The sequence below is a fragment of the Staurois parvus genome, unplaced genomic scaffold, assembly GCF_062004578.1.
Source record: "Staurois parvus isolate SC_StPar_1 unplaced genomic scaffold, SC_StPar_1.0 ptg000350l, whole genome shotgun sequence".
NCBI classification, from domain to species: Eukaryota; Metazoa; Chordata; class Amphibia; order Anura; family Ranidae; genus Staurois; species Staurois parvus.
In genome coordinates, this window is record NW_028318146.1 from 2,172,456 (window position 1) to 2,197,500 (window position 25,045).

Below are 25,045 nucleotides of genomic sequence, written 5' to 3' on the forward strand. Positions count from 1 at the left end.
TCCCTGCAAGGAGAGGAAAGTTGCTTCACAGGTCTGGGGACTTGAAATCCCCATGGCTTTCTTTTCTCTCCTTGCAGCAATGACAGCATGGGCTGGGTAGCATTTGATTAGTCAGTGGCGTCCATGTGACGGTGCTGACCAATCAAAAGCCCTCTAGTCCAAACTCTCATCCCTGTAAGAAGAGGAGAGAAAGCGGCGGTGATTTCAAATCCCCGTCACTTTCTCTCCTCTTCTACTGCTGAGAATATGGAGCATCTGACTCCATAGTATACATCCCCCCCCCCCACCCACTCTCCACTCAGTATTGGATGCCTGCAGGGGAGTTTCCTACACAGCTCCTGTGTGAACTCAGGCTATGAAACACTTTTTAAGCAGTTACATTTTTCTTTCCTTATGGGATAAAGGTTTTACATAAATGAACAAAAGCTGAAAATTGTCAGCACCTCTCAGTGTTAACAGGTTTGTCTCAATCCTCTGACACTTCTGCTGCACAGTTTGATCTGTTAAAGGAAGCTGAAAAACAACAAACTAACTGGCAGAATCACCAGGAAATAAGGGAGAAAAGCCTTAAAAAAAAGAAAACTAATGAAGCTACCACATCTACAGACTGGTATGGTGCAAAATAATAACTTTTTTTTACATTATATATATATGTCCGAGTATAGATATATTTTAAAGATCCATTCACCCCACTGTGCTATGGAAACAAGTTACCACAATGCACAGTATACGATTTGGTGTGCTCCATTGCCATTCAGGCACTTCAATGCGGTGTGAATGGGCCCTAAAGGCAGCATGCCATGACTAAGTGAAAAAGGAATACTGCCATGAATAGGGTCACCTTCTTAAAATGCTACTTGTCCATTTGTCATACTTATCCAGTGGCCCTCACACTTTGGGGGTTATTTACTAAAACTGAAGAGGGAAAAATTTGGTGCAGTTCTGCATAGAAACCAATCAGCTTCCCGATTTTATTGCCAAAGCTTAGTTGAACAAGCTGAAGTCAGAAGCTGATTGGCTACCATGCACAGCTGCACCAGATTCTGAGTGCTGCGGTTTTAGTAAATCTCTTTCTTTGAGTCAATGACGTAGAACAGGCATGCAGAACAGGAGTTCGCTTCGCTTACTGTATGCGCTTCCCAAATTCATCACAAGTTTTAAAGAGAACAAGCCAGGAATGAGTCATTTGTAATAGTCTGCATTCCCACTTCTAAAGTGGAGCTAAAAAACACAACACTTACCTATCCTTCAGAGCATGCGCAGGAGTGAAGACATCCCGGCACGCAGGCACTATGTCGAAATGTAAACCGAGCTGAGCTTGCACAGAGGACTGTGAGCAGGCAGGTAGGCGTCTTTGCCTGCTCGCTGGTTTTGAAAGCAGAACTTTAGATCCACTTTAAGTTGTTACAATACAGCAGAGTTATCTCTCAGGGATAAGTGTGTATGATTTTAGTCACTTGTGTTCTCTCCCTGTCAGAGCAGAAATATCATTTGCGTTTCAGGCTCTCACCCCAACGAAGGTTGACCTGTTTTCTGTCTGAGCTCAGGACTGCTAACTGACACTGCCAAGGCTGCCAGAGGAGGCTGAAACTCTTAATTAGCAGAGTTATTCATTTTATAGGTATTAAGCTCAGCTGACAAGGAGAGAATACAAATAAATAATATTTTTTTAAATCCCGTTATTCCTGAAAAATCCAATTCTGTAAAAATCAATAATTATCCATAGTACCATGTCAGAATATTACAGACAGCAATTGGTAAACACCCTGGGTACATGTATAAATGACTCATACAGAAAATTCAGTTGCAAAAGTGCAATATACTGTATAAATGGCCTCTTGTATTTGTAAGGAACAGGGGCAGACTGACCATTTGGAAACTCGGGCACTGCCCGAGGGCCCGGGGTCAGTAGGGGGCCCCATGAGATGCCCCTGGTACCTTTTTCATTGGCTTTTTTGAGTTTGGGCAAGGACACAGGGGCCCCATGATCCCCTATTGCCCAGGGGCCCATTGAGTTGTCAGTCCGCCCCTGGTAAGCAATACACACTAGCACCTTGTTTGTCAAACTTAGGTGGTTGGGGGGTACTTAACTGCATTTCCTGACATACTACAGCAGATTGGCAGTGGACATACTAAAGTAGATGGTCAGAGACTGTTGATATACTGCAGCACTTTCTCAACCTTTTCAATGCAGAGGAACCCTTGACATAACTTTCCAGTCTCAGGGAACCCCTGCTATAAATGACTAAATCTACAATTCATGATACATTAGTGTGATAGTCAGAGGTAAGAATGCTCCTTACACTTGTGGTCTTTGGGAAGAATTACCCCCTTACAGATTTCTAAAAAGATCAATGGTGTCAATGGGAACTTACCTGAGAGGCAAAAATTGCTCATTGCTCAAGGAACCCCTGTACTATAGGCATGGTTGGATACTGAAGACATGCTGCAGGACGCACACAGAAACTGGCAACATGTTGCAAGAAGACTGCTAGAGATCATTGCCATTGCAGTCCCTTTACAAATCTGTACTTCCACTACTGACTGCTGGGGTACAGGGGCTGTGCAACAAGTACCAAAGGGCTGCAAGTTGGGCACTGGGACATGAGAATGTTTATCCAGAATTTATCCAATTGCCTTTAGAAAATTATTTAGTTTTACTGTTGCTATACAGAAAAGGCACAGAAAAGGGAGACAAAAAAAACATGAAAAAAAAAACCACCCTTAAAAGAAAATTTAATTTATGTTTACTTATCGTATTTTTCGCTACATAAGATGCACTTTTTTCCCCCCAAAAAAGGGGGGAAAATGTCAGTGCGTCTTATGGAGCGGCCGGTCCGGTATTTCCACCACGGCCGTGTCAGAATACCGGGCCGGCCGCTCAGCTCTGCAGCGGGACATTATGGAGATGACTGCTGACCTTTGGGGAGGTGGGGAGCGGGTACCTGAATTTGACAGGTACCCGCTCTTACTTCTTTGTTCTTTGATGTTACCTGTTCCTCTATCCAGCGGCGCGCTGTCTTCCGGCTGCTGTAGTGTGGGCACTGGGCATGACAGCCAGGTGCCAAGTGCGCAAGAAGCGGTGCTTTTTGTGAATGGTAAGGCGGTACCTGGGACACATGACAGATCCCAGAAGCCGCCGGACCAATCACAAAGCGCAAGTGCTTCTCGCTCATGCGCACTGGGCACCCGGCTGTCATGCCGAGCGAGATTACAGAAGCCGGGAAGACAGCGCGCGGCTGGATCGAGGAACAGGTAAGATCAAACAAAAACTCTGCGGAAGTAAGAGCGGGTACCTGTCAAATTCAGGTACCCGCTCCCCACCTCCCCAAAGGTCAGCAGTCATCTGTACTGTCCGCAGTCTCTGGTCATCCCTGTGCTGTCCGCAGTCTCTGGTCATCCCTGTGCTGTCCGCAGTCTCTGGTCATCCCTGTGCTGCCCGCAGTCTCTGGTCATCCCTGTGCTGCCCGCAGTCTCTGGTCATCCCTGTGCTGTCCGCAGTCTCTGGTCATCTCCTGTACTGTCTGCAGTCCATTAGTTCAGAAATTTTTTTTTCCTGTTTTCTGCCTCTAAAACCTAGGTGCGTCTTATGGTCAGGTGCGTCTTATGGGGCGAAAAATACGGTAATTCACAAAAAGGTCCAAAACAATGCTAGTCTAATGGTTTTCCTAATTCATAAAAGATAAAAATGTAACCATTGTGAACATAGCGGTTCCTATTTATCAAAGTGCCTTTATGTTGTGCTTTCATAATCTCCAAACTGTATTGATGCAAGTTCTGCAAAACAGCAAAAACGGTGGTATGGTCAACACAGGGCCATGTTAGTAACAACTGTTTGAGCCTCTGTTCTGTACATATGGAAAATATAAGTTTGAATCTGATACAGTCACATCTGTCTTGCAGTACTAGGGTCCTTGGTTTAAATTCCAACCAGGACACTAACTGAATGGACTTCGCATATCCCGTCTGCTTTGCGTCCTACTCTCTAAAGACACGCTGGCAGGTTAATTGGCTCCTGTCTAAATTGACCCCAGTATTTGTAAGATATAAGATGAACTTAGATTGTAAGCTACTTGAGAGCAGGGAATGATATCAATGTACAGTATGTAAAGTGATGCGTAAATTGTCGTTGCTATATACATACTTGTAATGAATACATCTCCACTGCAGTCCTGAAAAGGTTTGGTTTTTGTTGGGCAGTAAAAAAAGTGTACTGTCTTCCTTTAATAAATTACTCTGCCCTATTCTCCTCTGCAATCATGACTAGCTTTGATACATTAAAAACAAAGAAAAAGGTCTGTATGTGAACATCATTATAACCTTAAAGAGTAACTCCCCTACATTGCAAGGATTTTAACAAACTTTGTTGCAGATTCCTACCATTTGCTATTCGCTTCTGGAGAAATAGCTGTTTGTTTGTCTGTGTCCATGTGCAAAGTGAATCTAATGGGAGTGGTTTTCTAATTATCCATCAACTGCTGTACCTGCAGGGCTCGAATAAGGAAATTGACAAGGTCTACATCCCTTTAGACATTATTTCCCTTTGGGAGTAATCTAACCAAAAATTACATTTTTGTTGCAGGGGAGTACCTTAGTGTAGAATTCTGAGAAAATCATTGAGCCAATCATTCAAGCAGGAAATTACATTTTCAGGGGGTGTTTTGTACACCATCTGTGTGCAGAACACCTCCAGGTTTCCATATTGCATTACATTTTACAGAAAATTACAGCGCTACAGATTGAAAAACAAAGGTAATTTTTAATAACATTCAATTACAATATGACGTGTCTCACAATTGTATACTATATATACATATTTTCTTTTTATTTGCTAATTTTTTCCCCCACGAAAGTGGAGTTGCCCTTTAAGACAATAATATTATTTTCAATGCCTGTTAAAGTTAAACTAGCGGCTGGGGGGGTGTAAAACCATGCAGTTGCAGCACCGTAGCCCGCCATTTAGGGGGTTTAAAGGATAAGTTCACGTTTTCCAAAAAAAAGTAAATGCACAATTTTTTTGCAGGAGCCTGGAAAGCATTACACCAGAGATCAAAAGATCGCTTGTGCCATGCAGGACTCCTGTAGGCTGTCAGTGTAAGCTGTCAGCCCATAACATTGTACAGGCAGGCAGTTTCATACGGACAGGTGAAATCAATAAGCTACCACAGTGCTCAACATTCCCATGGTAGTTCAGTGAGAACTATAAGCAGATAGCTGCAAAGGTAGTTTCTCATTCACAGAACAGAATTTCAAAACAGAACAAAATTGTGACAGCTAGCAGAGGGAGAAGAATTACACTTAAAATGGCCCATGTCACATTTTTAACTTGTCGCACTGCAGGGCAGAGATTGTTCACATCTGTGAGCTGTAGTGCGTTACAAGGCACATGCACCATAACACACTACAGTATGTTGCCATGAGTTTGTCGTAATGTGCGGTGGAAATAGTGTTTTTCGGGGTGTTACCACAATGCATTAGAGGAAAAGCAGTCCTTAGATGCAAAAGTTTAGAACTTTAAAATGGCAAGTTCATTTCTTTTTTAGAAAAATGAAAAGGTTAACTAATCGCCAAATATTCTGGCCACTCCTCTGGACCCTACCACATATAGCAGCCCTGATGCCCTGTGCTGCCGGTGTAGCTGTATGTACACCACAATACACAGTCGAGGAGTGAGTATTCATCATAACACTTGCAATGGCAAGCCCTTATTGGTCAGCATAGTCATGTGACCGTGGAAACCAATGGGACTTATTCTTCCAGTAAGGTGTTCCTGAATAAAGATGTGATTCTCATTGTCCACGCTGACCAATGAGTGCTTGCCATTGCAAGCCTTAAGATGGATACTCACTCTAGGGCTGTGTAATGCAATGTACAGTCCGCTACAATAGCAACGTAGGGCATCACAGTTGTGCAGCGGGGTCTGGATCGGTGACCAAGATATCTGGAGTTTAATAAACCCTTAATTTTTCAGGAAAAGGTGAACTTATCCCCTACTTTTAACAGACTGGCCTGCTAAAGGAAGTAAAAAAATAATGGATCTACTGGCAGGATCAACAGGTAATAAAACCCATGTTGCAATGCTACTGGCAGCCTGCACCATATACCGTATATCATTTAGGATTTTGCAATTAACATTAAAGTGTTACTAATGTTAACGCCCCTGCATTCACTATATCTGGTCTCCCCCTGTACACAGAACATGGAATTGCAAATATATTAGTAAATATAAACTGCTAAATACAATTTTTCATGAGCAGTATATAGCAGTCTTGTGACCAGACTGCTATATGCTATTAACTATTATCGGTGTCCAGCCGAGCAATAGTTAAAGCTTATAGGATGAGTTTTCTATCTCCTCTGACTGTCCTATGAGGCTGCATGACCCCTGATCCTCTGCCTGGACAGTGCCGATTGGCCCTGTGCTGATCACATGCACCCTCTCAAAAAATAAAGACACTCTAGCAATACACACCAAACTGAGCATGTGCAGATGGTCTCCCAGGACTCTGTACTATCAGCAGATGGATTGGGAACTGAGGAATGGGAGGATCAGAGAATACAGGATCAATGAGGATTAACCCCTTAGGTTCCACAGGGAGTATAACAAGCATGCTTTACTGCATGTACGGACTGATTGTACTGTTGTGGATTTAGTAACACTTTAACGGTTTAAAGAAACCTATTTTTTTTTTGCAGTTTGTAGCTGTACAGTAGATGAACACGAGAGTAGCCATATTTGCCAATTACATGTGGAGACTCCACTTCCACCTTAGTTATACTGTACAATGACTTCCCTCTCTCAGTGCAAGTCTGTATATTGATCTATAAGCTGGTAAAATCACAACAAAAACATTTGGTTCATAACATTTCAACACAATAGGTTTTTTATTAAAAGGGTTGGTTCAGCTTTACAGAACAAAAATGTAAAGGTTAACACTGTACACCTTTCCTACCCCTTCAGTCCCCGCTGTAATTCCCTCCGGGGTTGCTGAGCTGTCAGCAACCCCGCAGCTGGTCCAATGCTGTTCTCCCTGTTCTGGGTGCAGCGCATCCTGGGCAGGTCAGATCGATTTACTGTGACAGTGCTGATCAATAATAGTTTCTTTGGCTCGTCTCTTATGTGCTGCACGGAAAACAGGGAGAAGAGCGGAGATTTAAAATCTCTGGACCGCTGGATGGGCTGAGGGGGTGCTGACAGCTCAGCAACCCTGGAGGTAAATACAATGAGGACTGGGGAAAGGAGGAAGGGGAGGTTGGAAAGGTGTCCTCCATTGGTTCACTTTTACATTTTTTCTGTTATACATAAACTAACACTTTAAGGTTGCGTTTTCCATCCCATCCATAAATTTAAGGATGGTTCTAGACAACATTGCCTTAAAGTGGTTGTAAACTTCAGAAATGAAATAGGAACAAAGCATATCCCTCTATCGTGTGTAGTTGTTTCAATCCAGAGCACTAAGTGTCATTTATGTCTGCTGCCTCCTTCCATTGCTATCTGCAACTTATGTAGGAGGATTTGTTTCATCTCTGTGTATCACCTTAGGATAGTCACCTCACTGGTTATATGTAATGTTTTACAACCACTTTAACCGTTTCAATACCGTGCAATTTTACACCTTCCTGCCCAGGCCAGTTTTCAGGTTTCAGCGCTCTCACACTTTGAATGACAATTGCGCGGTCATATAACATTGTACCCAAACTAAAACTTTATCATTTTCTTCACACAACTAGAGCTTTCTTTTGGTGGTATTTAATCACCGCTGGGGTTTTTATTTTTTGCTAAATTAACAAAAAAAGACCAAAAATTTTGAAAAAAAAAACACATTTTGCTTTGTTTCTGTTATAAAAGTTTATAATTAAATAATTGTTCTTCATAAATTTAGGCCGAGATGTATTCTGCTACATGTCTTTGGTGAAAATAACCCAAGTTAGGATGTATTTTTTAGTTTGTAGGAAAGTTATAGAGTTCACAAACTATGGTATAGATCTGAATATTGATCAATCCTGAAGTACTGACAGCCAATCTAATATCTTGAGGTCCAAGAATGTCAGAACAGTACAGATATCCCCCAAATGACCCCTTTTTGCAGAGTAGACAGTCCGACGTACTTCATAAGAGGCATGGCGAGTTTTTTGAAGTTGTATTTTTTTGTCATAATTTTTCGGAAAATGAAAAAATTAAAAAAATTATTTTCACTATTTTTTTTTTTACATACTGTCACCAGTGCAGTACAGCGTCATCATATAACTGGCATGGCGGTGAACAGCGACACTGATTGGTGACAGTATGAAAAAAAAAAAAAATTTTTTTTTTAATTTTTTTATTATATTTAATTTTTTATTACATTTTTTTTTATTTTTTTTCAGATTTTTTTTCAGATTTTACTATGACCAAAATAGTACAATGTTACCATAGTAACACTGTACTACTTTGGGGAAGTGATCAGTATTTTTTTTTTTTTTTTACACAATTTGCTTATAGCAAAGAATTACTTTGCTATAAGCAAGCATTTACCTGAATGAAATCGATTCATTCAGCTTTTTTTTTTTTTTTTTGTGCTTAGCTGTGATTTGGTCACAGCTAATCACATGACATGTGCATGTGATTAGCTGTGACCATTCACAGCTAGGCACTAGTATACAATGGATGGCATCATGAATGAAGCCATCCATTGTATACAACTGTCATGTGGCCTGCTGTGATTGGTCACAGCAGGTCACATGGTACCGGCAACGGGAGCCGGTACTCGGATCTGTCATCGGCCGTGTCCGAGGTGCACGGGCGGTGACAGATTGCACTGCTGCGTCGCTCTGCAACCGTGCAAACCGCGCATGTGCGGGAGCATGCCAAATGGCGTGCACCCGGAAAGCTGCAGCGCTTTTCAAGCCGCCAAACGGCCATTGGCCGGGCGGCTAACGGTTAAAGTGCCAATTTCAACTCTTCTCGTCATAACCCATCCTTTGGTCCTGATATTTCTCCAATAATATCACACGGCCTGGTACTTCCCCACTGATATCTCTCAGCTGCAGAACACCCCTGGCTTGCCCTTCTTTCTGCAAGGCACTGCAAGACAGTTCACAGCAGACAGCTTCCATATCAAAAGGATAGTCCGGAGCCTTCATAATTCATTTTAAAATCAGGCTGTATGTTCAACATGGAGCAAACCTGTAAAAGTATTAAAGAGCATACGTTACTGTCATGCAACAAAACCTTAGAGAAACACAGCTCTATTTTACAACAAAACAAGTATGAGACTTACTGCTTATAAAAGAGGGTGTATTTCTAAAGAAATATTATGTGCAAATAAAATATAAATAGAAAGGCGCTACATTTGCCCAAACAATAAACGTCATATAGTGCAATAAGTACTAGATTAATACCACCTGAGGGTTAACTCAATTTTGGTCCATGGAAAAAATTTTTAGCCTACAGCACCGGATGTTCCCAGGCGGTCTCCCATCCAGGTACGACCCTACTTAGCTTCCGAGATTAGACAAGATTGGGAGCATTCAGAGTGATGTGGACTTGAGTGGCTAAATGTACTTAGACCAAAAAGATATTGTAAAAAAAAACCATGAGTATAATGACAACTCTTGTAACTGTCCCAAAATAGAGTAATAGAAAATTCCAAAGAGTACAAAAAAAAAAAAAAAAAATTAAATAAAAAAAAAATATATATAAAAAATAAATGTGACTGTGATCTTCACCGCATGTTCATAACCGTGACGTGTAGATGACTCACCTACACCAGATCCTTTGACCCCAGTTATGGTGGTCAAATGCGCCTTTGGGTATATAGGGGACCACCCTTTCTTGTTGGATTCTCCATTTTTCTCCCTACAAATCTCCATGGATTATAGCCAGATATAAGGGATTCCAATTATGTGCGAATGTCTTAGGCATTCGCACAGCCGTCACAAATAATCATGAATAACCCCCATAATTTGCTTAACCTCTTGGCGCCGGCTGCACACACATGTGCGGCCTCCCGGCGTCTGGGCCTTGATGCCAAGCGGTCGCACATTTGCATGCAATTAAGAAAAACATATGTACTGAGAGCGCGCTCCCAGCACACATGTCCGGTACACACGGAAAGGTCCTGATCTCCTCTTTCGATAGGGACCTTCCCCGATCATGTGACCGCCGTGACAGCGAATCACAACGGTCACATGACGCTAAAACCCCGCCCCGCCTCCTGGCTTCTGAAACCTTTAAAGGGCCGGGAGGTGCTGGTGCCAAGGGGTTAATATGCGTATTTCCTATGATTGTCAGCTACAACTAGTGGAAATATTGCAGTATTTTCCTAATTGAGGTATTTCAGGAAAATACATCACTATAGCCATTAGATGGAGGTAGAAATAAATGTATTAGGAAAATTATAAGGGTTTTTTGTACAGGGTGGCTGTACAAATGTTTGAAACATTTACAAAGCAAATTTTTTATAAATAAGATCCCTAAGTGTATGTTAGGGCGAATTAAAAAGAACAAAACAATTATTAATTCTTGCAATTGTTATAGTTTTCCAATTGCTGCAATTTTAAAAAAAGTTGCCGGTTGATCTGCCAGAAATCCATTGAGTTCCTAACTTCCTGTTTAAGCCTCTGCTGAAATCAAATCCCAACCAGCACTGCTATCCTGCCTGCTGGACCTCAGGAAAATACCTGTTCCACTCATACATTGATTTCTTTCTCCAGCAAGAAAAATGCAGCTGCCTTTAATCCAAAAAGCTTGCCCACACAGTGTGTGTAGGGAAATTGCTCTTGGGAGGTGTAGTTTTTGAGTGTGCCTACGTCAGTAAGAACCAAGATTCCAGTAGTTGCCCCTACAAAACGTTTACAAGCCTGGTGGTGATGCAACAGTAATAAAGATGCTCCTCGCTACAGAAACAAAGTAAAAGGCAAACAAATGAATGCTGGGGCATGCTCTAGAGGTGGAGGATAGGTTTGGAGGTAATTTTGTATAATGTCTGGACACACTTTAAAAATATCTTGATTACTGGTCTTCGTGATATGATTACAATATTGTATTTGTGCAGAAAACTTGGAGGTAAGTGTCAAGTGGTTCTTTCAATGAACTGGGTATGTGAAATAGGATGCCCTGTTAAAAAAAAAAAAAAAAAAAATATATATATATATATATATATATATATATATATAGAAGTGTAGCAGCAGAGGCACCCACAAACAAAATGATCACTGATGTTATAGTTAAAATATGAAGGCTGTCACATTTTGTGGAACAGCTAGCTACAAGGGGTAAGCTTTGACTTCTTGAAAGTCGACACTAGGCTCAACAAGCTACTCTCTTTGGGATGGGAATTTAATTCACTGTTAATGCCATTAGGATCCAGAGTTCTTTCTCTACGGTAAAGAGGGTATCACAGGGAAGTGGATCAAGGAAGAAGATGCACAATTAAGGGATATATTGGTGGGGGAGGAAATGGGGTCACTCAAGGAATTGGAAAAGAAAAAGGGAGAAGTTTTCACGAGAATGGACGAGTGGTGGTATTATCAATTGAAACACTTTGTAGGGAAGCTTCCAAAACCCTTAAGAACTAGAAAGGATTGGAAACCTTTTGAACGGCTATTGGATACATAGGGAGATGGTAAACACGGAATTTCTAAAATATATAAGATCCTCACTGAAATAAGCACAGATATAAGGCCACCATATATAAAAAAAATGGGAAAGGGACATAGGTGTAATAGATGAGGAAAAACAGAAAAAAATGTATAGATTAATTCATGAAAATATAAACATGCGGGAGGTAGGAATGAACTACAAATGTTTGGCAAGATGGTATATTACACCGAGTGTGGCACACAGATTGAGTGGAAATAATTCACCTTTGTGTTGGCGGCGATGTGGAGGTAGAGGCACTATGTATCACCTATGGTGGAAGTGTCCTAAAATACAGGAGTACTGGGATAAAATAGTGTACCTGATTTGGAAAATTACAGAGGTTGACATTATATTAGATCCAGAGACTTGCCTTTTTCATAGCACTGGGCTCTCAGTCAAAAAGTATAAAAAATCTGGTATATTGTATTATTTGAATGCAGCAAAGGGCTTGATACCCAAGTTCTGGCGGAGACAGGAGGTGCCAAAAATAGAGGACTGGGTTGGCAGGGTGGATCAAATATGTAAGATGGAGGAACTTTACCATATGAAGGAAGAGAAGATGGAGAGATATTATATAAGATGGAACAAATGGGAGGAATTAAAAAATTCAAAAAGTTAAATATAGAATGTATGGGGGAATAATACAAAATAATACAAGTACACCTTTTTCTTCTCTTTGGAGGATGTGGATCTCCACAAAGGATTAGGAAAATGCAGAGTGGAGGGGGAGGGGGGTTGGTTGGGGAGAGGGGGGGGGGAGGTAGGGGGAGTAGAAATAGGTGATATGATTATTGTATTGTAATTGTGTTAATGTTTTTAAAAGAGTAAGTTTGCATAATTTATTCACTTGAAAATTTATAAATATTTAAATAAAAATAAAAAACAAGCTACTCTCTGCCCCTATGTTACATAGCTTTGGTCTAGAAGTCAATACTTACATACAGTATACTTAACAAGTAGTTTGGTTCCTACAGGGAGGGAGAGCAGGGGAAGAGAACCACTTTAGTGCTTCTTCTGTGAGCTTTGAAGACAAAGTGCTCCACAGTGCCTGCAGCTACAGAGGTCAGTGGGAGCTTATTCTTTGATAAAAGTAATATTATTATTATTATATAATATTTTATATGCCCATTGCCTGACCAGAGTTACACATTGAGAATAGAAGTTGTTATAACAATTGCAGTATAATGAGTAACCCATTATATTCGAGCCCACCTCTGCAGAAAACTGTGGCAGGCTGATATCACTATGATTTACCGCTACACTGACATGGTTTATAAACCACTAGGGAAGTGGCACTATGTCATCAAGAGCTACAAGAAATGCATCACACTGACCTGCTTCACCTTTCCCCGGATCTTTGCCATGTCTTCTTGGAGTTTGTCACTTGCTGGGTCATCACAAGGAAAGCTCTGGATCATCTTGATTAGGGAGTCCAGTGTTTTAATCTTCTTGCTGTAAAACAAATATTCATTGTATGCAGAATCACCCAATATACACCCCTTGTAGTGCCAAAACTTCAAGGATTTCACCCACGTAAGCATCTTCAGAATAGGCCGAAGTGAACCTTTTAAACTTCTTCACTGTACTGTACTTGTGGATCATTCATACCAAATATAATGCAGCTTTTTACCCTCTTTCTACGATTTTGGCTTAGCGGGATCTCTGATTTGCTCATATTTCCAACTGTTGCAGTCATGGTTGATCTGCATAAGGCCTTGTTCACACAGGAGCCAAGGCCTGTATACTGCTGAGTCCTAGTAGACTTCAATGAGCTGCCTGCACACAGCAACTGGAATCTAGGCACGCTGCACAAAATGGCCTATTCACACTGTAGGGGCCTCAGTGCCCAAGTGAATGAGACCTAAATAAGAAACACAGAATACAGAAGTGGCTGTTGAAGTTAAAGAGGAGCTTCAGTTTTCCTCTCCCCTTGCCAGTCATGCAGCTGTCATTCATATACTCACCTATGTAGCCACAGCCTGGGTCCCACACCTCCATCTTTGTCATCAGGTGCTGGGTGCCTCTCAAGGGTGCAGGCAACTAGGCCACGTGATGGCATACTGCCAGGTCCACCCACAAGAATGGAGGCTTCAGAACACAAGAGCACAGAAGACTTAATGCTTGCCTGGGTAGGAAAGGCAGCTAAGGGATGGAGCTTTTTTAAAAATGTTTTTCTTACATTTGACATTAGGGATAGGGGAAGGAAGTGAAATGATACCCATTGCATTGGATCGGTGAATGTCCACTTTAAGTGACACTTGCAGGTCTTGTCTGTTCCCCTAGTTTGAGACTTGACAGTGACAAGAGAAGCAGCAGATTGACGATAAGCTAGTTTCTCTTTTGTTTTGCTCTCTCCTTCTATTACCATGCTTCTTGTGCTGCTTTTCCCTCTACCAGTCTGCATTGTGGGGACTGCAAGAGGCTGATAAGTCAAATTTGGGTAATTAAATTGCAGGCAATTAAAAAATACATTTAAAGAGCCTGCCACTAACTTGAAAATGACAGGTAAATCACAAAAATCAAACATTTTAAATGCTTATTTGCAGAGTTTGCAACGGGCCTCAGAACTTACTAGAAAAATTGACTAGTCAGTTCCCTAGCACAGCCACTCCCTATTCGCACATCATAGCCCTCCTCTCTTCTAGAAGTTTCTAACTGCTATCTCTGCTGGCCTAGGCTCCTTCACCTGTCCCCTTCATAAGCTTCTTTGTAGCTGCTGATGGAGAAGTAGAAGAGAATACTGTAGAATGTCAGTTGAGTCACACCTCTGAGGCTGCTAACATTACATTTAAGATGGTGCACCAAGCAGCAGGGCTTTTGGATGTCCATGCAAGGGAGGCTTTTACAGGTAAAAAGGATGAAAACCATACAACAAGATCACGTATAATCTTACGGAAGATTTGTGTTGAAATGAGTGGATGTGGCGACAGGGTCTCTTTAAGGATGTATGAATATACACAGGAATTCATTAACCGCTTGCTGCTCATATGCGCATGGGCAAGGAGGGTGGGTTTTAACGCCCACATGCCGCACATATGCGTCCATGGGCTACAAGCACAGGGACCAAGCTGTCAAAGACAACTTATGCTCTCCAGGAATGCATGGAAGCCAGCGTGTGATCACTGCAATGGCCAATTAAATCACCTGGTCCTTCCCACCTCCAGGCATAATAACCCCATTAAGAGGGATGCTGATGCTGGTTGGAAGGAGTTATTTGTTCATTTTATATCTGCCTGAGGTTCCTATTGACTGAATATATATCATTACTACATGGTATATAAAACTGCACAAAAAGACAAACCTTTGCTTATCGTCTGAGCTCAGGGTAAGAAGGTGTCTCCATGTAGAAGCAAATCCCAGATAACACCCCAACTGAGCGAGAGAGGACAAAACAGAACAAACCGTTATTGAAAAGGCACATTATCATAAAGTCTACTGATTGATACACCAAACATATTGCATACTTAAAAAATTTTTAAATAATAAAATAACATATATAAAAATTTATATATTTATGCACACACATACAGAGGCTGGAAAGCATTATGGAAACACAAGGTGAAACAACAAAATCATTACTCAATATGGTGTTGGACCGCCTTTGGCATCCAAGACGACCTGAACTCTGGAAAAGCTGGGCATTGACAAATATAAGTCTTGGACGGTGGATAATGGAATCTGATACTACTCTTCATGCAAAAATAGTTCCAGTCCTCACAGAGATGCCGGAGATAGAAAACCAGCCCAAGGACTGCGGTGCCCAAGGAAGGTACGAGACTTCATCTGCATGGTCGTAAAACCACAATTTGACAACACTAGCTGTGTGAATTGGAGCATTATCATTTTGGTAAATGGCGTTGTCTTCGGGAAACAATGTTTACATCAAGGGGTGCACATGGTCGGCCAAAATGTGTACAGTCTTTGGCAGTAACTCCCCTCTCAAGGTGATAATGGGTCTGCAGAATAACAAGATATGGCTGCCCAAACCATGATTGTGCCACCACCATGCTTTAACCCTGGCACAAGACAGTCCTAGTGGTAAGCTTGGGACAGTGTTTGCTACATATAAACAAGTTAAGTGGTTGGGAACAGTGTGATGCTCGATTCAATGGACTATATTATAGTCTTTTATTGAACAATTGTACACGATTTATGGGTGTTTCACCACTCTCTCCTCTTCTGAGCATTAATATTGGTTACCAGTGTTTTGCTTATGGAGTTCCCTTCACACAGTTTTTGTGGACATGGGCTTTAGAAGACTGAGCTCTGCAGTCACTTTTGAGGCAGCTGTTTTCTTATTCTGGGTCACAGTCCTGCGCAACATCCTTTTTGTCTTTTTCAGTCAGCTGACCATGTCAACAGTGCTTATGCTGATCAGGCGACGTTTCCCCAGAAACTGTATATGCCATCATAACCTTTGATACTGTACCAAGCGACACCGCAAATAAGATGCAACTTCAGTCACAGAGGCACCAGCTAAGCGGCACCAACAATTTGCCCTCTTTGAAGCTCAGTAAGCTTTGACATGACTCCATAAATACTAGCAGAGTATGCAGTGAATGACGAGAGCGAGGCTTCCCACCTGCTAGCTAGGTACATACATAATATATATACATACACATACAGTGTCTCATAGAAGTGAGTTCACCCCTCACATGCTTGTAAATATTTTATTCTATTTCATGTGACAACACTGAAGAAATTACTCTTTGCTACAATGTAAAGTAGTGAGTGTACAGCTTGTATAACATGTAAATTTGCTGTCCCCTCAAAATAACTCAACACACAGCCATTAATGTCTAAACCGCTGGCAACAAAAGTGAGTACACCCCTAAGTGAAAATGTCCAAATTGGGCCCAAAGTGTCAACATTTTGTGTGGACACCAGTATTTTCCAGCACTGCCTTAACCCTCTTGGAAATGGAGTTCACCAGAGCTTCACAGTTTGCCACTGGAACCCTCTTCCACTCCTCCGTGACGACATCACGGAGCTGGTGGATGTTAGAAACCTTGCTGTACTCCACCTTCCATTTAGGGATGCCCCACAGATGCTCACTAGGGTTTAGGTCTAGAGACATGCTTGGCCAGTCCATCCGCTTTACCCTCAGCTTCTTTAGCAAGGCAGTGGTCATCTTGGAAGTGTGTTTTGGGTCGTTATGATGGAATACTGCCCTGCAGGACCAGTCTGCGAAGGGAGGGGATCATGCTCTGCTTCAATATGTCACAGTACATGTTGGCATTCATGGTTCCCTCAATAAACTGTAGCTCCCCAGTGCCGGCAGCACTCATGCAGCCCCAGACCCTGACACTCCCACCACCATGCTTGACTGTAGGCAAGACACACTTGTCTTTGTACTCCTCACCTGGTTTCAGCCACACACGCTTGACACCCTCTGAAGCAAATATGTTTATCTTGGTGCCATCAGATCACAGGACATGGTTCCAGTAATCCATGTCCTTAGTCTGCTTGTCTTCAGAAAACTGCGAGCTTTCTTGTGCATCATCTTTAGAAGAGGCTTCCTTCTGGGACGACAGCCATGCAGACCAATTCGATGCAGGGTGCAGCATATGGTCTGAGCACTGACAGGCTGACCCCCCACCCCTTCAACCTCTGCAGCAATACTGGCAGCACTCATATATCTATTTCCCAAAGACAACCTCTGGATAGGACGCTGAGCACGTGCACTCAACTTCTTTGGTCGACCATGGCAAGGCCTGTTCTGAGTGGAACCTGTCCTGTTAACCCACTGTATGGTCTTTTCCACCGTGCTGCAGCTCAGTTTCAGGGTCTAGGCAATCTTCTTATAGCATAGGCCATCTTTATGTAGAGCAACAATTCTTTTTTTCAGATCCTCAGAGAGTTCTTTGCCACGAGGTGCCATGTTGAACTTCCAGTGACCAGTATGAGAGAGGGAGAGCAATAATACCAAATTTAACACAGCTGCTCCCCATTCACACCTGAGACCCTGTAACACTAACGAGTCACAGGACACCGGGGAGGCTAATTGGGCCCAATTTGGATATTGTCACTCAGGGGTGTACTCACTTTTGTTGCCAGTGGTTTAGACATTAATGGCTGTGTGTTGAGTTATTTTGAGGGGACAGCGAATTTACATGTTATACAAGCTGTACACTCACTACGTCACATTGCAGCAAAGTGTCATTTCTTCAGTGTTGTCCCATGAAAATATAGAATAAAATATACAAAAATGTGAGGGGTGTACTCACTTCTGTGAGATACTGTATACACATACACTCACTGTACATTTTAATTCCACTGATGTGTGTATAAAACTTGTAATGCTCCTAAGCCTAACAGACAGATAAAGGTACATTCCTTATGGGGAGTCATAAAAGATATAAGGCTGGTACATGCATCCACATCACATTGCTACAGCATCCCCTTTACCTGCCCCATCACATTGTCGAATAACAAAAAAAATGCAAGTCATGTGAACCCAATTTCCTTCAAATTGCAAAATGAAGAGATCAAACAGAAGTCTTGATGTGTTCTGTGAATAGGAGAGAGGATCCTGTCATTCATCTGCCTCTCCCTTTAATTGCAGAATGTGCCTTATTCTGTGAAAGGAATACAAGGACTTTCCTGAAAGGAGGAGATAACAGAAAGGGGTGGCTGGCTGTTAGGATTTCTTCAATATACTGCTGCGTTAGAGCTGAGTAAGTTAAACCTCACAGTGCTGTCCTGTCATGAATGGCTTGATGTGCAATTTAAGAAATACACATACGAGGATCTGGGGCTGTGACCTAGACTGAACTATCGCTAAACTCCACAGAGCTAAGTTTCATACCTTTTCTATAATTCTTACTATTCTATAGGGCGGAGAGAAACTGGTTAAACAGTGTGTGTTTGGTATCACTGTAAGTGCACATATATTTGCTAAAAAAAAATTGTGCATTTATTATTTTTTCACAGATGCCTGCAAAGCCTTGCATTCGCAATCCTTGGATCAGAAGTGCAATACCAGGCTCCTGCAGACTGTTCCTCAAGCTTCATGCCTATACCAAGCCTTTCCTTTGGGGAGCTGGAGGAAGTGTCAAAAGACGTTAAGTGCAGTAATCCATTCAGAATTATGAGTCCATCTGCTGCAGTGGCAGACAGGACTTGTAGTTCATCCATTCACATATCTCATGGGGGTTGAATTAACATTTGCATCATGTTACATATTACCTCCTAAAAATGCATGTAACATGGTGCAAAAGACAGAGTTGACCTTTAAAGAAACAGTGAAGTGGCGAGCGAGTGACCAGATATGATTATTGCACCACATCCGTTAAAATTTTTTTTTCTGCTAATCACCAGTGCACACTGAGTATCTTGGAGGCTGTATTGGATCTGAACGGAACTAATATCGTCTGGACTTTTGTCCTTTACTGATATCTGGTGGTGGAATTGAAAAGTGATCCTCAATTAAAATCCCTTTTCCCTACATTTTCCTTGCTACTTGAATTGCAATATTTAACAGATGGATATTTGATGCCCATTATATATTCTTCAACTAATCCCATTATGCTTAGATGGATATATGATGCCCATTATATTATTCAACCCTATGTGGACATTGTAGGCCAATTATACCTCTAGACAGAACATATTTCCATATTTCTCTGCAATTTCCATAGATGGATGTTTGATGTCCATTGTTTCCTTTCTTATGGTTGTGAACATATAGGTCAAATAAATCTTTGTTAGGTTATACCTATACATCCTAAAGCATCTAACAGATGATATCTGATGCCCATTATATCCTCTACAACTGTTTTGGACGTGTAGGCCAATTAAGATTTTTTAGGTCATTTTCTTCTAGCTCCGAGCTTTCCCATCCAGGACTGCCTTGGCGGAAGAAATGTACTCAAAAATCGCCCCTGAAGAAGCCCGTGAGGGCAAAACATGTAGGGAGTATACTACATTTACCTAACCAAGTCTGAATCTCAGTTGGTATTCTTAGAATTGAAATTGTTTTTATGTTTTTGTATCTTTTCCTTTCTTGTTTTACCAAATACGAAATAAAAATTATATAACTTTTTATGTGTGGTATTCATGTCTATGCACCCAGAAAGTCCCATCTTCTCTATTGATTATTGACCTTTAAAGAGTTTGTGTATTTTCAATGCCTCCCTTCAAAGCTGCATGAAAAGACCACAGAAAAAACGTTTTCTGGAAATGTTACATGACCTCCATGGCGGTGCCCAGCTTCCCATGCGTTCTTTTGACAATAGCTTTGCTATTAAACTGGCCATACACATGTACAATGCATCCAGAAAGTATTCACAACGCTTAACTTTTGTCACATTTTGTTATGTTACAGCCTTATTGCAAAATGGATTAAATTCATTTTTTTCCTCAACATTCTACAAACAATAACCCTTAATGACAACGTGAAAGAAGTTTGTTTTAAAATCTTTGCAATTTATTAAAAATAAAAAAAAAACATGTACCCAAGTATTCACAGCCTTTGCCATGTCACTCAAAATTGACCTCTGGTGCATCCTGTTCCCAATGATCATCCTTGAGATGTTTCCACAACTTGATTGGAGTCCACCTGTAGGAAATTCAGTTGATTGGACGATTAGGAAAGGCATAAACCTGTCTATATTAGGTCCCACAGTTAACCGTGCATGTCAGACCACAAACCAAGCCATGAAGTCCAAGGAATTGTCCATAGACTTCCGAGACAGGATTGTATCAAGGCACAGATCTGGGGAAGGGTACAGAAAAATGTCTGCAGCATTGAAGGTCCCAATGAGCACAGTGGCCTCCATCATCCGTAAATGGAAGTTTGGAACCACCAGGAATCTTCCTAGAGCGGGCCACCTTGCCAAAATGATTGATCGAGGGAGAAGGGCCTTAGCCAGGGAGGTAACCAAGCACCCGATGGTCACTCTGAAAGAGCTACAGCGTTTCTCTGTGGAGAGAGGAGAACCTTCCAGAAGAACCATCTCTGTAGAACTTCACCAATCAGGCCTGTATGGTAGAGTGGCCAGACGGAAGCCACTCCTCAATAAAAGGCAAATGGCAGCCCGCCTGGAGTTTGCCAAAAGGCACCTGAGGAACTCTCAGACCATGAGAAACAAAACTCCCCGGTCTATTGAAACAAACACTGAACAATTTGGCCCGAATGACAAGCGTCATGTCTGGAGGAAACCAGGCACCGCTCACCACCTGGGCAATACCATCCCTACAGTGAAGCATGGTGGTGGCAGCATCATCCTGTGGGGATGTTTTTCAGTGCCAGGAACTAGGAGACTAGTCAGGGTTGAAGGAAAGATGAATGCAGCAATATACAGAGACATCCTTGATGAAAACCTGTTCCAGAGCGCTCTGGACCTTACACTGGGACGGCAGTTCATCTTTCAACAGGACAACGGCCCTAAGCACACAGCCCACATAACAAAGGAGTGGCTACGGGCCAACTCTGTGAATGTCCTGGAGTGGCCCAGCCAGAGCCCATACTTGACCCCGATTGAACATCTCTGGAGAGATCTGAAAATGGCTGTGCACCGACGCTCCCCATCCAGCTTGATGGAGCTTGAGAGGTACTGCAAAGAAGAATGGGAGAAATTGCCCAAAAATAGGTGTGCCAAGCTTGTAGCATCATACTCAAAATGACTTGAGGCTGTAATTGGTGCTAAAGGTGCTTCAACAAAGTATTGAGTAAAGGCTGTGGACACTTATGTACTTGGGGGTTTTTTTTTAGTTTTTTATTTTTAATAAATTGCAAAGATTTCAAAACGAACTTCTTTCATGTTGTCATTATGGGGTATTGTTTGTAGAATGTTGAGGGAAAAAATGAATTTAAAGTATTTTGGAATAAGGCTGTAACATAACAAAATGTGGCAAAAGTTAAGAGCTGTGAATACTTTCTGGATGCATTGCAGCTTTTCGGAATGAATGTAATTTCTGAATGATAACCACATATACTGGCTGAAAATTCGTTTGATCGAGAAAAGTTTTCCTTCCTACCCCTTCGAATGTTCCCTTCACTGCTGTCGAAAACAAGCATCGATTTGACCCCACCAAAGTTTAGAAAATAAAACGAATATTCTTGAAAAGAAAATTCTCGAACGAAAATCTATACGTGCATGGCCAACTTTAGTCCTAAAAATGGCCAGAACTTACTAACAAGATTCATCTCCTTTAGATTTCAATGGGATTCGCCTCCAGGATTTCCCAAACCATTGGTAAACAAAACCAGGCAGATTCCCTCTTGTTTACTTCCGACCTGCATTTGACCTGCTTCAAGCAAGTTTGGCATTCCCGTAAACTTTTTTGGAAATGCAAAACCCATCTGAAAGTGAAAAAAGCTTGTCAGCGCAGGCCCTAAGAATGAACAAGGCCAGGAGGGACCTGGCTAGAAATGTTTCCATTGAAAAGTTGTGTGGTGCCAAGCAGGACTGCACGTGATAAATGCTGGAATATGGAGGATGGCAAGGATTCAACCAGGCAGGCTGACCCTGAGTGGTGGGGGATTCATTAAAGGACAACCTCAATAAAAGGTACAGCAATCCCTTAGGGCTCTATATACACTAGCATTTTTTAAGCTCAAAAAACGCTGGATAAAAAACACTTGTAATAGCATTTTTAGTAGCGTTTAGGAAATTAGCGGTTTATTAGTGTTTTTACAGTACATGGGAAAAAAAAAAGCTAGAAAAAAGCTGTTAGGAGAATTTTAGTAGCCTTTTTTTACTGTTGGAAAAACACTCCCAAAAATAATTTTTCTGCTCCTAAATGCTGAAGCTTGAAAAACACTACTAGGCTAAAAATAGTGTGCATGGACACATAGGATAAAACTACTGAGCTTCCAGGAGCAGAAAAAAATGCTCATAATAGCTTCTAGGTGCTTTAAAAAAAAAATGCTAGTGTGCATGGAGTCCAACTCTTTATGAAGCTTTGTTGAAAAAAAAGGAATGATTTGCACATTTACTGAAGTGAAAATGTTTTAAACTAGATGTATCCAGTGAGTGAAAAAAGTGGCTAGACAGACAAAGGTCAATCCCCGCCCACAATGAAAGTAAGGCTGGGAAGGACACAGCCTGACACCAAGGAGCTATAATTAAAGAATGAGAAGCACATGGTGTACTGACAAGGTATCTATATTTGGTGTCAAAGCACTAAAGCTGGCAATCATAAGACTAACAATTCAGGAAACAACTAGACGAGGGCAAACAAAGTTCATTCACGTTTTCTTGAGAACGACGTTGTTGTGCCATGCAACTCCTTCCAATTAGAACAGTGTACCATTGCTCAGGATTGGTATTATTACATATACTGCTGACTGATGGATATCCACCCATAGTTCCATAGCCAAGCAAAGTGTTCAATCAATCATTGCTCTGCGGGGGCTGGGACTAGGTTTAGACTAAGTGGAGAAATTTACCTCTGATCCGGCTCTTGCCCCATAAACTGCGCCATACTGTTTGCCTTCCGATTCTCCAACGTGATTTCCTTCGGCAAAGCCCTCCTCGTATCCCTCCCCACGGTACCTACAGATGACAGAACACAAAAGAAGTTAGACCAGTCAAGAAAAGAAAAGTACCAGTTTCTTACCGAGAGTGGAAGTGAAAGAAAATTCCAAATTTTTGGACCCCAGAACAGGAACAGTTGGGATATCCTCAAATGAGGACACTAGTTCTGGTGACAACCAGGGATTCCCTGATTTTAGAGGAATTTTCTCCCACTTGCTGTTGTGGCTATGGGACATAAAGTGAGTAGACATCTCTCCAATGGGCACAGATGAATTAGGGGTTATCAGGGGTGTCAAATTGGTGGCCCTCCAGCTGTTGCGAAACTACAAGTACCATCATGCTTCTGCCTTTGGGAGTCATGCTTGTAACTGTCAATCTTGCAATGCCTCATGGGACTTGTAGTTTGGCAACAGCTAGAGGGCCACCAGTTTGACATCTGTGGTTTAAGTGGTTGTAAGGGCTCAAGGTTTTTTACCTTCATATATTCTATGCATGAAGCTAAACAACTTTCTGTGTGCAGCAGCCCTTCCAGCCCCCCTCCCCCCCGCTTACCTGAGCCCTATCTCGATCCAGTGATGTGCAGAAGAGAAGCAGCTCTCTGGGGTCTCTCCCTCCTCATTGGCTGAGAAAGCAGTGGGGGCCATTGGCTCCCGCTACTGTCAACCACAGCCAGTGAGCCAATGAGGAGAGAGTCAGGGCAGGGCCGTGCCATTCTCTATGTGACTGGACAGCAGCGACTCAGGAGCAAGCAAGCTTGGGTGCCCCCATAGCAAGTTTCTTACTCTGGAGGCACTTGGCAGGAGGGAGGGGCCAGGAGTGCTGGTGCAGGACCCGAGTAGGAGAAACGAGGCTGCTCTGTGCAAAACCACTGCAGAGAGCAGGAAGATATGACATATTTGTTAAAAAAAAAATAATCAGCCTTTAATATCAGTTTGAAGCCCTCTCCTAAGGCAGCCATACAAGGATCGAAATTTGGCTGGTTCACCAGGGAAACCGATCGCCTTCTGTACAACCAGCCTGTCAGGTTTTTCCCAATCGATCAGTGCTGTCATCTATAGCCTACAACACTGAACAGTCTGCCCTGATGGCAGGGAACACTCCCCGCTGTCAAAACACAATAGCACAGAGGCAGTGATGTGAATGGGGTTCATTTTTTTTTCATTAAACCTGCTGGTTGAAAAAAAAAAAAAAAAAAAAAGGATTATTGTATGGCCAGCTTTACTTTATCCAACATAAACAAAAAAAAGAAGCAGACAAGCCCATACAGTGAGAGAAGACCATGTAGGATACCACACGGACAGAGGGAAGGTTCACTATCTACATTGCATCTTACAATGATAATTTAAGCCCTCGTTCACACCCGGTGCAACTTGTCATGCGACTTAAAAAGTTGCATCCTATTTGCTGCTATGGAACCATTCAAAATTGGTGCAACTTGAGTCGCTGCGACTTTGAAAAAGCACTTGCAGTATTTTTGTGCAATTTCAGGTGCGACTTGCATTGTCATGTGTCTATGAAGTTGCACAAATGTCTGCAAGCTCCACATGAAGTCACACTGATCAGCTTTGCGGCTTCAAAGCCACACCTGGTGTGAACCAAGGCTTAGTTAGTTTTTGAACAGACATGGATGAGTCCTGTTGTAGTCCTATGTGCCTCCATATTGTTGTGCCATTACCATGATAACAGTAGCGGGGTAGCGTGTGCAACGTCTGCCAGAGCTATTCTATCAGGTGCACAGAGATGATTTGCTCATGGATACGATCATATTTTGATTGAACGGATTATAAGATTGCATGGGGAAAACAGAGATGTGATCCATAAGTTATGGACATACATTACATTAGTGTCCTACATATTGATCCCATTTATGGCATATCGTTCATGTGCGTTTACTATAGATTGATTGCTGCTATCTGGAGGAATTGATTGTAAAATAAAT

General features: G+C 42.0%; 1 protein-coding gene across 2 annotated transcripts in view; it reads right to left on the reverse strand.

The window, feature by feature from the left end:
* Nucleotides 1–4,739: 4,739 nt before the first annotated feature.
* The window catches only part of LTO1 (LTO1 maturation factor of ABCE1), a 34,108-nt gene continuing 13,802 nt past the window's right edge, over nt 4,740–25,045 (reverse strand). For both annotated transcript variants that reach the window (XM_089684574.1, XM_089684575.1), the window contains exons 3-6: nt 23,019–23,124; nt 14,925–14,995; nt 12,958–13,075; nt 4,740–9,166 (exon numbers count right to left, since the gene is read on the reverse strand). In XM_089684574.1, coding sequence (XP_089540700.1) covers nt 9,098–9,166; nt 12,958–13,075; nt 14,925–14,995; nt 23,019–23,124 — 364 coding nt within the window. In that variant the 3' untranslated portion in view covers nt 4,740–9,097. The remainder of the gene's footprint in view (nt 9,167–12,957; nt 13,076–14,924; nt 14,996–23,018; nt 23,125–25,045) is intronic.